This window comes from Notechis scutatus, chromosome 1, assembly GCF_049901735.1.
Source record: "Notechis scutatus isolate UNSWTSFEM ecotype Mainland chromosome 1, rNotScu1.2, whole genome shotgun sequence".
In the NCBI taxonomy this organism is placed as follows: Eukaryota; Metazoa; Chordata; class Lepidosauria; order Squamata; family Elapidae; genus Notechis; species Notechis scutatus.
This window is the reverse complement of record NC_142009.1, coordinates 225,289,359-225,305,252: the sequence shown is the minus strand read 5'-3', so window position 1 is coordinate 225,305,252 and position 15,894 is coordinate 225,289,359. Positions and strand designations below refer to the sequence as shown.

At 41.8% G+C, this 15,894-nt stretch overlaps 1 protein-coding gene across 19 annotated transcripts in view; it reads left to right on the top strand.

The window, feature by feature from the left end:
- The window catches only part of PRKAG3 (protein kinase AMP-activated non-catalytic subunit gamma 3), a 37,474-nt gene that overhangs the window by 18,714 nt on the left and 2,866 nt on the right, over positions 1-15,894 (top strand). For 2 of the 19 annotated variants that reach the window (XM_087950411.1, XM_087950409.1), the window contains exons 8-13: positions 953-1,079; positions 5,285-5,450; positions 7,470-7,507; positions 8,488-8,634; positions 10,561-10,654; positions 10,881-11,047. In XM_087950411.1, the coding sequence (XP_087806537.1) occupies positions 953-1,079; positions 5,285-5,450; positions 7,470-7,507; positions 8,488-8,634; positions 10,561-10,654; positions 10,881-11,002 (694 nt within the window). In that variant the 3' untranslated portion in view covers positions 11,003-11,047. Of the gene's footprint in view, positions 1-952; positions 1,080-5,284; positions 7,358-7,469; positions 7,534-7,670; positions 8,260-8,487; positions 8,635-10,560; positions 11,048-15,894 lie in introns of those variants that run through there. The other 17 variants (XM_087950412.1, XM_087950410.1, XM_026665580.2 and 14 more) reach the window with 13 other exon arrangements.

Below are 15,894 nucleotides of genomic sequence, written 5' to 3'. Positions count from 1 at the left end.
CTCGTGCTTATCAAAGTTAATTAGTTTGCAGCAGCCTTTTAACCGGATATTCGTAAGAATCATTAAAAGGTTTCTATTCCCTTTGGTTTGTATTTGTTTTATTGGAAAAGGGTTTGGGTCAGAACAATCCCGAGGAACATCAGTAGTGAGATCCTACCTTAGTCACTACTGGTTCGGTGGGTGATCCCATGTGCACATGCGCATGTGCACACCCCTAATGCGCGCATCCCTAACAAGCCAATCAGCTGAGAGGATGAAAAAACGAAAAGCTAGGACCAGGGGTGGGATTCTACCAATTCGCACCTATTCACTATTCGCTAAAACAGGTTGTTAAAATTCTAAGCAGTTCGGAGAACCAGTTGTTAGAAGAAATTACTGGCCTAAGGCAGGAAGGCCTTCCAATTACTGGAAGGCAGGAAGGAAACATTCTGGTGTTGCTTACAGAAACTGCCTCTCCATTAACCCTTATTACATTCTTGGCTGGACTAGACTTCCTGTCTCAGAAATGTCTCTGCAGTTTTTTTCCCCTCCTTTCCTGGTACTTTGCTTGTGTGGAGTGACCATTGAAAAAAATGATTTATGACCGTTTTTCATACTTACGACTGTTGCAGCATCCCCACAGTCATAAGAGGCCAGGTGAGGAGATGCGTGCCTCGATGTGAGTGATGTTGAGTTGGCCACGCCCAGCCAGTAACGTGACCTCCAAGCCACGCCCACCAACTAAGCCATGCCCACAGAACCGGTTGTTAAAAAATATGAATCCCACCCCTGGCTAGGACCCTCCCTCCCATGCGCTTTTAGGTCTTTAATCCTCTCAGCTGTTGTGGAGGCTTATTTTCCTCCACTGTTCAGAGGCTTTTTTTTTTACTACCAGTTTGGCCGAACCAGTAGCATACCACCACTGAACAACATCACACAGCCTTTTCATGTCTCTCCTTTCTCCCTCTCTTAGCCTCTTTGATGCGGTTTATTCCTTGATTAAGAATAAGATCCACCGACTGCCTGTGATTGATCCCATCTCAGGAAATGTCCTGCACATCCTGACCCACAAGCGCATCCTCAAATTTCTGCACATCTTTGTGAGTGCTGGGAAGGTCTAGGAAGCCCGGAGTGCTGCTGCTGTGTGATGACTCTACTGAATTCGTTCCTTAAGGGTTTGTTTGTCAACCTGCACTGGCCATGCTCACGGTGCTTTTAAGAAGTTGAGAGAAAACTTTTTCTTGGGTTGAGCTCAAAAACTGGCACACAAATCTCTTCCGCCTTTCAAGGTGTTCACAGTTTGAAACAGGGACAGGGTGGAATGAAAGATGGAGGAGGGTAAAGTTGTTGCCTATATTTAAAACTTGGCTACTTGGAGAAAAAGTGGAGAAAGGGTTAGAGTGGCATTTAGCTTATTACGTGCAGGATGTAGAATGGAGGGAGCCAGTACATATGGAGGGAGGTAAAACAGTCACGATAGAAATGGCCTTATGTGGTTGTAGCCTTTATATCTTCTATTCCACAGCATTTGGATCTGGTCTTTCATGAAAATCTCAGTACACTGCTATAGTTATGAGCTGAAAGTATATTGCTGGCTAAAAGCTCTTTTGTGAAAGAAAGGTTGAGCGCAGAATTAAATTTTTCCTCTTCACTGAATTCAGAATCATAGGCAAGCCATTGTAGCAAGCCATGCTGGTTGAGAATTCTGGGAGTTGACATCTTAAAGTTGCCAGTGTTGGACAACCCTGTTCTTTTATGATTATTATTTTTTAATTACACATCTCTATTTACATTGTTAACAGTATTGTGTCATCAATAATACATATATTTACATTTATTCCTATACATTAATCCTTATTCCTGTGTTCTACGTCAGTGACAGCTAACCTTTTCAGCACCGAGTGCACAAAGTGCACGCACACCCCGAAAAAACAATGTGTGTGCATGTCCCCCACACATGCGCATGTGCCCTATGCACATGCATGATAGAGACCCGAAGACCAGGTGGCTGGCAGGAGACATGCACGCATGCGCAGTGGAGCTGAGTTGAGGCGATGGTTCACATGCCCAAAGAGAGGGCTCTGAGTGCTACCTCTGGCGTGCGTGCCATAGGATCGCTATCACAGTTCTATCCATTTATACCATCTATCCCAAACTGCATAATATTCTGATTCCTCCTTGCCTTTTAGTTCTGTTGTAAGTTTATCCATCTCAGCACAATCTAGTATTTTTTGTTCTAAATATTTTTTTTTCTTCCCAGAGCCAATTAATTCTCTGTCTTTTCTTATTTTATCCCTGAAGGGAGTTTGATCAGGCTAGGAGAGCTCACCTTGAGTAAGATTGCTAATGTTTTGGAAGGAGAACAAAGAAATATGTGGTATAGCACTGAAGTAATCATTGAAGCTGTAGAATAAGGATTGAGAGGTAGATCTGTATACCCTTAAATTAAACTTGGTTTGATGATCATGGTATTATTTTAGGTGAATTGAAGACAGATTGGAGAATCAATTATTACTGCCTTTTGATGAACCCCTCCTATTTTGGTGTCTTTCTCTCCTATGCTAGTTGATCCTTTTTTTTTTTAATTTGGTTTGTCAATTGCTTACAAGATAATAGGTATAAGTAAAAACATAGTTATGAATACATGGATACATATATATATTATTCAGCTTTGCTCGGGTATTTTCCCATGTCATTGTAGTTGTGCTTTTAAAGTTGTAGCAATGTTTCGGCAGAATCTCATCTGCCATCATCAGGCTTCTGTATTGTGTTCGTCTTCCCAGAAGAAACAATAGGACAGGGACGGTAAGCACGTTGGTGTGCTTATGCACACCCCCTACAGATCTCTTAGGAAAGAGGTGAGGTCAATAGTAGAAAGTCTAAGGTTAAAGTTTTTGGGGTTTGGGGAAGAAATCACAGTCAGGTAGAGTATTCCAGACATTGACCACTCTGTTGCTGAAGTCGTATTTCCTGCAATCGAGTTTGGTGCGATTAACCTTGAGTTTGTATCTATTGTTTGCTCTTGTATTGTTATGGTTGAAGCTGAAGTATTCATTGACAGGTAGGACATTGCAATGTATGATTTTATATACTATACTTAGATCGGACCGAAGGCGGCATAGTTCTAGGTTTTCTAGGTCTAGAATTTAAAGTCTGGTGGCATAAGGTATTCTGCAACGAGTAGAAGAGTAGAGAACTCTTCTTGTGAAATATTTCTGGACTTTCTCAACTGTGTTAATATCAGATACGTAATGTGGGTTCTAGACTGATGAGCTGTATTCGAGTATTGGTCTAGCAAATGTTTTGTATGCTCTAGTTAGTAGTGTAATATTACCAGAGAAAAAGCTACGTAAGATTAGGTTAACAACTCTTAATGCCTTTTTGGCTATGTAGTTACAGTGGGCTCTAGCACTTAGATCATTAGAGAAGAGTACTCCAAGGTCCTTGACAGAGTTTGAATCATCAACAAGGTCTTGACTGTTCAGCCTATATTTTATTTTCTGATTTTTTTTGGCCAATATGTAAGACAGAGCATTTGTTTGTTGAGATTTGAAGTTGCCATTTGTTTGACCATTCTGATACATAGTTGAGGTCTTTTTGAAGAGTAGCAGTATTGTCGGTGGTGTTGAATAGCTTTACATCGTCAGTGAAGAGGACGCAGTTGCTCTTAATATGATCACAGAGGTCATTTATGTAGAGTATGAAGAGAACACTGTCCTAGAACACTGCCTTGGGGGACACCAATGTTGACAGGTACAGAATTTGATAGGATGTTCCCAATTTTGACTATTTGTTGTCTGTTTGACAGGAATGCTTCTATCCAGTTATGCAGGTGTCCAGAGATACCATAAGATTTTCGTTTTAGGAGTAGTTTGTCGTGTACCACTGAATCAAAGGCTCTATGTAGATTGCGTCTATTGCTTTGCCCTGATCGAGTTGTGTAGTCCATATGTTTTTGCAGCGTAAGAGTTGCAGATTGCAGGATAGTTTTTTTCTGAAACCAAATTGTTTATTAGAGAGTAGGTTGTTTGTTTCTAAGTGGAGGATGATGGGTTGGTTAATAATTGATTCCATGACTTTACAGGTGACGCAGCATAAGGAGATTGGTCTGTAATTTTCAACTAGGCTGGGGTCTCCCTTTTTGAAGATGGGGATGACCGTGGCTTGTGACCATAGTTTTGGCAAGGAGCTGGTCCTGAAAGATTTTTCAAACATTATGCTTAGAAGTTTGGCTAGGGCAGTGGATAGCTTTTTTAAGAAGTAGGCACATATTCCGTCTGGTCCAATAGATAGAGATGGTTTTAGATTGCGCAGTGCTTTTTCAGCATTGTCTTCTGTAAAATCGATATGTATTAGATCATTGTAGTTGTCTGTGGTTCGACTAGGAAATACTGGGCATGATCCTGCAGGCTTCCTTGGCGATATCATTGCTCTGAATCAGAACTAGTCAGCCAGGAACTGCCACCATGAACTTCCATTTGTTCAAAGACTGCCTCTGACTCAGGAGCATTATGAGAATTAAAATAGTGGCTCCCAAGTGGAGGCCTAAACAAGGTACTTTGTAGCTGCCTGAGATTGCCATATGCCAATGGGAACATCGAGGGAATTTGTCTTTTGCTAGCTTTTTAGATTCAGAGATATTTGTATCATTTGTATTTACTGGCCTCCATTGTGAGCAAAGAAGGATGGAGCTGGCTTCCACAAGTATTGTGGTTCGCCGGCAGCCTGTGCAGACGGCAGCAGAATCGGACAGTGGGGAAGAACGGGAACCAGTCCGGGAGTCTGGAGAGGACTCTGACGGGGGTCCTGCATCCGATGCAGAGATGGGGTCAAGGACCATCTGGGAGTTGTGTGCTGACTCCGGAGCCTCCAGAATCTGGCAGCAGCGAGGCTGAGGAACAAGGGGAGCCTGTTCCCAGTGTACATGTGCACAGAGCTGCTAGAAGGCAAGAGCAGCTGAGACAAAAGGGGCAACTTGGGAGTAAGGCTTGGAGGTGATTGCCCTTCGCCTAAGGTAGAAAGCAAAGTTGTTCGTTCTGTTTAGATTAATCCTTGAAGCTCTGTGTGGACTTTGTACTTTGGTTGGATTTTACAATTCCTTTGGCACTCTAGTTGTTGGCAGCAATTTAAAGGAAAGAAAGGTGGGTGTTTATCTCAAAGGGACTGTTTGGGACTTATTACCAGCTGGTAATTAACATCATTCCCAGTGTTGAAATAAAACAAGAGTTGTTTTAACTAAGCATGTGCTTAATTACAGTCTCGGGAAGCTTTGGTCAACAATAATCCTCTCTTTTTCTCATTGCAGGGAGCCATGCTTCCAAAGCCACGCTTCTTCCAGAAAACCATCCATGAGCTGGGCATTGGTACTTTTCGTGACATTGCTATAGTGTTAGACTCCGCTCCTATCTACACAGCTCTGGAGATTTTTGTGGACCGCAGAGTCTCGGCGCTGCCTGTGGTTAATGAAAAAGGTGTGAGGAAATCTCTGGCTGCTTATCCCATCTTTGCTATGTTACCTGAATCCTGACCCGCTTTCTCACATGCTTCAAGCACAGCTAATGCAGCTCTTTCTTTTTACAGAATCATAAAATTGAAAGGTACCTCAGAGGAAACCTAGTTCAAATCTGTTAAAGCATTTCAGATGGATGGCTACCCACCCTCTGTTTAAAGACCTCTAGTAAGGGAAATATTTCACTTCATCAGGCATTCTGTTTTATCAGTTGACAACACTTACTAGGATTATTAGGAAGAAATGCCCCCTAACTATCATAACCTGATTTTACACCCCCATAGTTTCAGTGCATTGGTTCTATTCCTCCCCTCCGGAGTGGCAAATAACAAGACCTACTCCCTCCTCTGTGTGACAGCCCTTTAAATATTTGGAAGACAGATATCATATCTCCTCCTCAATTTTCTCTAATTGCATCCATTTTCTTTAAAGGGCTGATTAATTGTCGTAATTATGAGGCTTAGCTTGCCAATATTTTATTATCACACACGACAACGTCAGTATGCTTGTTATAATCTATTTTTCTGGCCCAGGTCCATCTCCTTTTCCCCTCCACTCAGTACAGTATTATACTGTAGTTCTGGAGCTCTTCAATTTGTTGCTGATTTATATTTGGGCTGCTCTCCCTTTATATTTACTTCCCAGAATTATCACATTTCATTATCCCTTTGCTTTCTGTATGAGTTATGATGCTGTCTTCAGGATATCCAGTTGTGGACTAAATAGCTAGAATGAGGGGTGCTAGAGCTTGATGCTAGTTCACAGCATAAATGAGAGCCAGTTTGGTCTAGTGGTTAAAGCATCAGGCTAGGAAGAAGGGAATCTTGAGTTCAAGTGCTGTCTTGGCCGTGAAAGTTAGCTGGACTTTGGACCAGTGACTTTTTCTGCCTTGCAAGGTTTTTGTTGTGGGAGGAAGATGTGTTGGATATGTTCGCTGCCTTGACTTATTTATAATAAAATAATAATAATGTCAGGATACAAATACATAAAAATAAATAACCCTATGTGTTAGGTCGTGGGAAAAGAGACTCGAGACCAGGGTGACTTTCAGCTCTTTATTTAGTTCCTAAAATCCGTCTTAACCGGGGAGCCGCGGCAGCCTCTTTTATTGACGGCTGCTCGCGGCTAACGGCCAATGATGGCTCCTTGAATCTCCCGCCGTCCAGACGGGCCAATCATAGAGTAGGGATACTGTCCAATCAAAATGAGGTAATTGGGCCAATCAGCGAGCTGCCCTGGTGGGCCAATCAGAGTACAGGATTTCAAGTATGTTAATATATAACACTATGGATCTCTACTTAAAATGAGTCCAGTTAGTTAGTTTATTTTATTGATTATCAAAGGATCCAGTTCCGTAGGTCTTTTCAGCTATACGGCTGCATCTTAGACTGGATTTGGGCTTATTACTTTCAGATAGAGAGATGTGTTTCAGAACAATCTTTTGGGACTTTTAACACCATGAAAAATAAAGTTGGTCTCTGTCTGCTGGCTACCTGACATTATCAGGTAAATAGAGGAGATCTTTTGCCATTTCATGATGGAATTGCAACCTCTCCTCCCAACATTTTGGATGATGGTGATTAATAAGATGTGTAGTGATGATTTAATGAAAATGCATCTTCTTTAACCCTGTTTTAAGCTAAACTAATCCTTAACTCTGTTAATAGTTGCTAAGCTCCTATTTGGCAAATACTGAAAAGGGGGGAATTCCTTCATAAAATATACAGTAGAGATAACTTTTGGCTAAGTTGGTAATGTTAATTTTCCATTCTTAACTTCAAGCTGTAAGGCAGGCCTAGAAATTCATGATGAAATTGTGAAAGCATGTTTTTTGTCAGGTTTGCTGCAGGAAAATATGAATTTTGTGTGGTAAGTAAGTTTCTAAAAAGTTTCTGTGATAACGTTTGTGTATATGGCATCTTTCAATTCATTACACCTGGAGAGATTCCTGACCTACTGTTCCCTTCTGTTTCTTATGTAGGAACGGTAGTTGGCCTCTATTCCCGCTTTGATGTGATTGTAAGTATGGGGCAGTTATTCTTCCAGGTTCAGAGATGGTCTGATAAAACAGAAGTACTGTCTTTCCCCTAAAAGGAAGTCATTCCCAGATTTAAGATTTGCCCCACCCCCAACTATAGATTAAAAAAAAAAACTTCCTTTACCATTATTATTTTTTTTGCAGGAAAAACACCCCTTAAGATAACTCTCATTTTATAGATAAATTATTTTGGAACAAAGTTTTTGGATAAATACACTAAGGAGGACTAATCTAGCAAGAGTTCACATACAAAATAAAACCTGTATGTTTATGTGATGGGAAAACAGCAATTCTTAACTAATGGTAAGAGAAAGGTATATGCCGATCACCTTTAAGACAGGAAAACACATTTAATTAACTCCTGCATTTTGGAGAAGCAGTGCAAGAACAATGCCTCCAGATGAGGCTTCTGTTATTGCCTGTCCCATTCATGGAATTCTACAGTGATCTAGATGAATAATCCTTTTTACTAGGGTAGATTTATTTCCATGGAATAGTTGTTATACAGTGACTGGGTTCACTTATCACAGTAGAACATATTGTGTTTAGTTTGATTGTGGCTTATCATGTTGGATGAACCCAGCCATTGGGGTCCTAAAGCTGTCACTTAAAATGTTACAAGCCAGCCAATCATAGTTCATGTAATAAACCCATAGCTAAGCAAACCATGGCTCAATGTGACATATGAGCGTACCATGAATTAGTGTGTCAATATGAGGTGACTGTGCTTGCAGGGATGCATCATGCACAGGCCATGCCCAACCCAGCTCCACAAAGGCAAAAAAGGGTTACGATACTTGACATGACATGATTGAGTTTGATACCCGTGTGCTTTGAAGCCTTGCTTCAAAGATTTTGAAGTGTCTCTCAGCATAAAAATGTGCGTTCATGGTAGCCATAATGCAGTAATGCCCTACTCCCTCTTTGCTCCAAACTCCTCCTCTCCACTTGCTCTCCATAGCATCTGGCCGCCCAGAAGTCTTACAACAACCTGGACATTAGTGTGGGGGAAGCCCTGAAACAGCGCTCAGTCTGCCTAGAAGGGGTCCTTACATGCCATCCCCATGAAACTCTAGAAGACATAATTGATCGTATTGCCAAAGAGCAGGTATGGCTCCAGCATTGTAAGTAGGAGCGGGCAATGGGTTGGCTGAATTCATGTCCTTCTTTCTCCAGATGTCCTCAATATGTGTCTCCTTCAGATCCAAAGCCTTTGCTTACTAAGTCATGGCTGATGTATAGTTTTAATCCACATCCTGCCATCTGTTCCCTGACTTTTAGTGACAGGTGTTCCAGGAGCAGTCTAGGTTCACCTAGCCTGCTCTTTTTCATGTGGAAAAGACCATGACTACAAATGGTAGACGAATGGATGGGTGTGTTTTGGGTGCTGCAGATGGACCTTTATTTTACATTTGTAATCCAGTGTGGGCAACTTTTGTAATATCTGGGCTTCTAGCTTTTGTTTTTCTTTCCTGGCAGCTGAAGACGATTTAAGCATAAAAATGCAAATTATTATTATTGTGGTTGGTTGCAGTCAGCCACATGTTTAGACTGGATTTGGCATTTTATCTGCCTATTGAGTCCTTCTCAAGTACCTGGAATAGACAGGTGTTATTATTGTAAGTTACTTAGAGTCACTCCACAATGAGATGGGCAGCAAATAAATGTAAATAATAATAATAACAACAACAATAACAACAACCAATAATAATTGATTGATACCTAGGATGCTGGCAGTAATCCATATCAACCATCAGAGCCAGTCAATATTTGTGATACATTTTTAAATGTTCAGTTGACTGAGTTTCATGTTTAATGAATAAAAGATAATTATAATTAATACTACTACTACTACTACTAATAATAATAATAATAATAGGTTGCAAATATACAATAAAGCAAGATGCCATGGAAATTCCAAGCTCATATGGTGAAAGGATCTGATTACTATCACTATTATTTATAACCCTCTGTGGACATCCTTTTAAGTAGTGGTAGTCTTTATTACAGCCATTGAACAGCTCAAAAAGAAAAAGAAAAGAGATTATTAGAAAGGAAGTAATAACCACAGTAAACCCATTTATAAAACTGGTGACAAAACACGGTGTGTTTTACAAATAATGAAACAAAGCTCAGCCACTTTAATTATTAAAAGAAATAAAATATCCTTGATTGGAGAGTAACTTATAAATAAAATGGATCCAGATGATTTGGAAGTTTGTCTGGATGGAAAAATTGCAGATAGCCCTTAACTTATGACAACAATTGAGCCCAAAATTTATGTTGTTAAGCAAGACACTTCTTAAGCGAGTTTTGCCCTATTTTACGACCTTTTCTTGCCACGGGTGTTAAGTAAACCACTACAATTATTATAACAAGGTTGTTAAGTGAATCTGGCTTCTCCATTGACTTTTCTTGTCAGAAGATCATAAAAGGTGATCACATGACCCTGGGACACTGCAACCATCATAAACATGAGCCAGTGGTCAAGAGTCTGAATTTTGATCATGTGACCATGGGGATGCTGCAGTGGTTTTGTAAGTGTCAAAAGCAGTCGTAAGTCACTTTTTTCAGTGACGCTGTAGAACAGTCGTTAAATGAATGGTCAAGGAGTACCTGTATTAGCTCCAGCTGGGATCCTTATAATGAGAGCAATATAAGAAAACATGGGATAATGTTTCAGGAACTCCTTCACCCAGGGACAACATTCTTTTTTAAACAGCGTAATTGGTAACCCTATAATTTGGTTTAGAAAAGAGCACCCCATGCTTTCTTTTGGCCTAGGGCATCTGATCTTTTCTAGCTCACTGGAGATGACAGTGATGCAGTAAGGCCTACCTGAGGCTCCACCATATGTATTTGCATATACTTCTCACCTACTTTTCGCACAGTGCCTCAATTCCTAAACAGACTGTGCTAAACACTGTAATTTTACTTCTATGAATGGCATCTTGTCTGTCTGGTATCTAAAACTCATCTTTACTGTCCTGTTCCTACTTTTGCCATGATGGTGTTCGGCTCACTCGTTGGGTAGGTCCATCGCCTGGTTCTGGTGGATAAGAAGAACACTCCGCGGGGGATCGTGTCCCTCTCAGATATTCTCCAAGCCTTGGTGCTCACACCCGCAGGTATCGATGCCCTAAACTCTTAGCTGGCCGACGCTCCATCCTTCTTCCATTTGTACCCTCCATTTCCTCCACTTCTCTCCAGCTCAGGTAGGCCCCAGGCCTTGGCTTCCTCAGCCTGTTTCCTGCTGCTGCTGCTGCTGCTGCTGTTGCTCATTTTTTTAAAACTTGCTGCTGGGTTTCTCATGTCCATCTGATCAAGCCAGGTCTGTATTTCTACTCCATCAAGCTCCGTTCTCGTGGCTTGGAAGGAAGGCTGGTGCACTGCAGTGGAGTTATAGGAGCGATTTAGGAATTTCTGTGGGGGGAGGGAGCAGCACTGACTCAAAAGGACACAATCCCATCTTCTAATTTGATGATAATTGAAGGATTCCAAAATTAAATATAAGCTTTTAAGTTTGGTTGCTTTTCTTTTAGCCTTGTGGATTTTCTTGTGTTCATTTTCTGATTGCATTAATGCAGACTGATAGACACAGGGATTTGTAGCAAGTGAGATAATTAAGGGTTTTGGATTGTTCTGCTGAAGGCAACAATCCACACAGGAAAACTCTGTGTGTGTGTGTGTGTGTGTGTTTGAAAGAGAGAGAGGGAAGGGGGGAGAGAGAGAGTGGGGAGGGAGGGTGTGAGAGAGTGTGTGTGTGTGTGTGAGAGAGAGAGATTTCTTTAGTTCTGCCTAGTACTAATAAATTAGTTGCATTGTCTATCCATTTTTCAGTAACAAAGGAAGTTACAGCTACAAAAAGAATCAGGGATAGGATTCAATTCTTTTAACAACCGGTTCTGTGAGCATGTTTTTTTTTTTTTTTTTTTGCACACACATACCCCAGTTTTTTGGGCCTTCTGGGCCTCTGGGAAGCTTCATGCGTTTTTGCTCCCAGGAAGTTTCCCTGGCGCCCAGGAAGGCAAAAAATGGAGCACAGGCAGGGGCGAGATTCTACCAGTTTGCACCTATTCGCTAGAACCGGTTGTTAACATTCTAAGCAGTTCGGAGAACTGGTTAGAAGAAATTACTGGCCTAATCCAGTAAGGAAGGCAGGAAGGAAACATTCTGGTGTTGCTTACAGAAACTCCGTTAACCCTTATTACATTCTTGGCAGGACTAGACTTCCTGTCTCAGGAACTTCTATGTGGAGTTTTTTCCCCCTCCTTTGCTGGTACTTTGCTTGTGTGGAGTGACCATTCAAAGTTACAATGGCACTGAAAAAAGTGACTTATGACCATTTTTCACACTTACGACTATTGCAGCATCCCCACAGTCATGAGAAGCCAGGCAAGGAGATGCGTGCCTTGAGGTGAGTGATGTTGAGTTGGCCACGCCCAGCCAATAACATGACCACCAAGCCACACCCACCGAGTCACATGACTACCAAGTCATGCCCACCACCTAAGCCACACCCACAGAACCGGTTGTTAAAAATTTGAATCCCATCCCTGAGCGCAGGGTGTGTGTGTGTGTGTGTGTGTGTGTGTGTTTTTGTGTGTCCCCTCCATGTTTTGCCTTCCTGGGCCTCAGGGAGGCCTCCTGAGTGAAACAATAAGACAGGAGGGGAATCCTGGCACAGCTGATCATAGGAATAGCTGATGGTCAGGAGGTAAAAAAACAAAGAAATACCTTAAGGAGTGATTGAGCTGGGAAGAACCCACTCAGCGATGTCAGGTATGCGCACGATGTTGCACATGCATGATAAGGACTGGGACGGGAGGGGAGGGGCCAGCCAGGGGCATGTTTTGCTGGTTCTCTAAACTACGCAGAATGATAACAACGGTTCTATAGAACCAGTCTGAACCGGTAGAATCCTACCCTTGAAAAGAATCCATGGAACCTTCCACCTTCTTCCTTGAAATTCCCATTAATGCTTGGTGCAGAAGTGCCTCTTGTAGTGCATAGCTCTGGACAGTCTTGGCTATCTCTTGCTTGTGAAGCAGTGGTCCCACAGGAAATGTTAAAAAAAGAATGCCTCTCAAGAAAGCTGCATCATTTTAGCTGTAAGGGTTATCATGAGAATTCGGCCATGTGCATATATAAGCTGTCCCACCTGAAAGCTTTTTCTTGCCTTGTTCCACCGTGCTTGATTTTGAATGAGCCTGATTGAGCCTTTGACTTTGATTTTTTTGCTGCTGCCATCAATCCAAAGTTAGCAATATTTGTGCCCATCTGTATTTGTGTGCTCAGCTGGCTGGCATAGATTTGAATATAGAATTTGTCTATTAGTAACAATTCAGCTGGCAATTCCCAAGATGTCCTTCTACTTTCCCAAATGTCAAGGCTTCTACTAGACCTAGAGATAAGGAGGCAGAATTTCATGGATTTCTCTAGGAATACACATTCTTTCTCTTAAAAAAAACTTTTAAAAAAATAGTTTTTATTACGGTAGTTTATAACATACACTGCTCACAAAAATAAAGAGAACACAAAAATAAGACATCCTAGATCTGAATGAATGAAATATTCTTATTAAATACTTTGTTCATTACATAGTTGAATGTGCTGACAACAAAATCACACAAAAATTATCAATGGAAATCAAATTTAGCAACCCATGGAGGTCTGGATTTGGAGTTACACTCAAAATTAAAGTGGAAAAAAACACTACAGGCTGATCCAACTTTGATGTAATGTCCTTAAAACAAGTCAAAATGAGGCTCAGTAGTGTGTGTGGCCTCCACGTGCCTGTATGACCTCCCTACAACGCCTGGGCATGCTCCAGATGAGGTGGCGGATGGTCTCCTGAGGGATCTCCTCCCACACCTGGACTAAAGCATCCCCCAACTCCTGGACAGTCTGTGGTGCAATGTGGCATTGGTGGATGGAGCGAGACATGATGTCCCAGATGTGCTCAATTGGATTCAGGTCTGGGGAATGGGCGGGCCAGTCCATAGCATCAATGCCTTCATCTTGCAGGAACTGCTGACACACACCAGCCACATGAGGTCTAGCATTGTCTTGCATTAGGAGGAACCCAGGGCCAACTGCACCAGCATATGGTCTCACAAGGGGTCTGAGGATCTCATCTTGGTACCTAATGGCAGTCAGGCTACCTCTGGCGAGCACATGGAGGGCTGTGCGGCCCCCTAAAGAAATGCCACCCCACACCATTACTGACCCACTGCCAAACCAGTCATGCTGGAGGATGTTGCAGGCAGCAGAACATTCTCCACGGTGTCTCCAGACCCTGTCACGTCTGTCACATGTGCTCAGTGTGAACCTGCTTTCATCTGTGAAGAGCACAGGGCGCCAGTGGCGAATTTGCCAGTCTTGCTGTTCTCTGGCAAATGCCAAACGTCCTGCACAGTGTTGGGCTATAAGCACAACCCCCACCTGTGGACGTTGGGCCCTCATACCACCTTCATGGAGTCTGTTTCTGACCATTTGACCAGCCACATGCACATTTGTAGCCCACTGGAGGTCATTTTGCAGTGTTCTGGCAGTGCTCCTCCTGTCTCTCCTTGCACAAAGGCGGAGGTAGCGGTCCTGATACTGGGTTGTTGTCCTCCTACGGCCTCTTCCACGTCTCCTGATGTACTGGCTTGTCTCCTGGTAGCGCCTCCATGCTCGGCCACTACGCTGACAGACACAGCAAACCTTGCCACAGCTCGCATTGATGTGCCATCCTGGATGAGCTGCACTACCTGAGCCACTTGTGTGGGTTGTAGACTCCGTCTCATGCTACCACTAGAATGAAAGCACCACCAGCATTCAAAAGTGACCAAACCATCAGCCAGAAAGCATAGGAACTGAGCAGTGGTCTGTGGTCACCACCTGCAGAACCACTCCTTTATTGGGGATGTCTTGCTAACTGCCTATGCTTTCCACCTGTTCTCTATTCCAATTTGCACAACAGCATGTGAAATTGATTGTCAATCAGTGTTGATACCTAAGTGGACAGTTTGATTTCACAAAAGTGTGATTGACTTGGAGTTACATTGTGTTGTTTAAGTGTTCCCTTTATTTTTTTGAGCAGTGTATAATACAAAAATACGAATGCATACTTTCTCAAATACAAGGGAAAAGCATGGATAGAAATGCTGCTTAAGCATTATCTTTTCTTTATAAACATCCTTATTTGAAAATTTCCTTGTTAAGCTTTCATTTTATATTCCAACACAATTCTCAAAAGAGAGGTAAAACTAGGAGGGCTATAACAAATGTCTTTCTCAGTTATTCTTGGAGTTTCGCGTTGATTCACAGTTTAATGAAGTCAGCAGATATGTGATGCATTTAATTAAAGCAAAATCTAGGACTGTAGCCAATATTGCTGATTGGAAACTCTGCTCTGATTTTCTTTGAGGGACTAGCTGTAATTATAGGTGATTTATACTTGCAAGTTGTCACATTAAAGTTGTTTTAGGACTATGTTTATTCTGCTGGAGCACTGTAATGAGATTACAGTAGAATAAAGCTTGCTCAGTTCCACTTCATTTTTAAAACTCAAAATTCCATCTTTCAGAATCTGGAATGAAAGATAAATCCCAGAGACCTGTCTGACAAAACCCTGTACTTCAATTCCTGGAAGCTGTAATTAAGAATGTTAATTAATTAACTGAAGCTTTTTATTTGCTAATATAAATATATTTTCATGCTAAATAAATAAAATTAGGTATAAACTGATTTAGATGTGAACCAATTTAGTGGTGAAAGAAAGAAAATCGTGTCTTGCTACAGCTGTTAGTCAGAAACTCTTGACAGTTTCTGCAAATCATCCAATAACCTATAAATACTTCTCCCAATTTTCCTTCTATCTGCTCCTGCTTTACTATGAATTAGCAATTCACGGTAAGCAGACCATATCAGGAATCGAACTCTGCAGAAAAACCAGCACTGTACTTCATTGAGATTGACTGTAATAACAGATTCTTGCAAGCCTGCTTGTACTCTTACCTACTCAAGTTAGGGAGAAGCCTATCTAAGCCTCTTCCAAATCCCATCTAGCTTCTCAGGACTGAAGGAAGGTTTCAGCCCACTTTGCTTGCACAAAAGTTATTGCCTATTTCCCTTGAGGGAATCTTCCTGCCTCTGTACACTCTGTAATCTGTTTGCTGTTGCAGTGTATTGATTTTAGTATATCAAAATCCAAGGTCATTATCCTCCTGTGACTTCAGTCTCAAAAAAGTATTTCCTAATGAGCTGATCAGCAAAGGAGATTATTTTTAAATGGGGAAGGGGCGTATATGTACTTAAGGATACTGTTGTAGTAGCCTGACCTGTATTCTCCCTCAGAATTTTTTCAGAAAAGCAACCACGG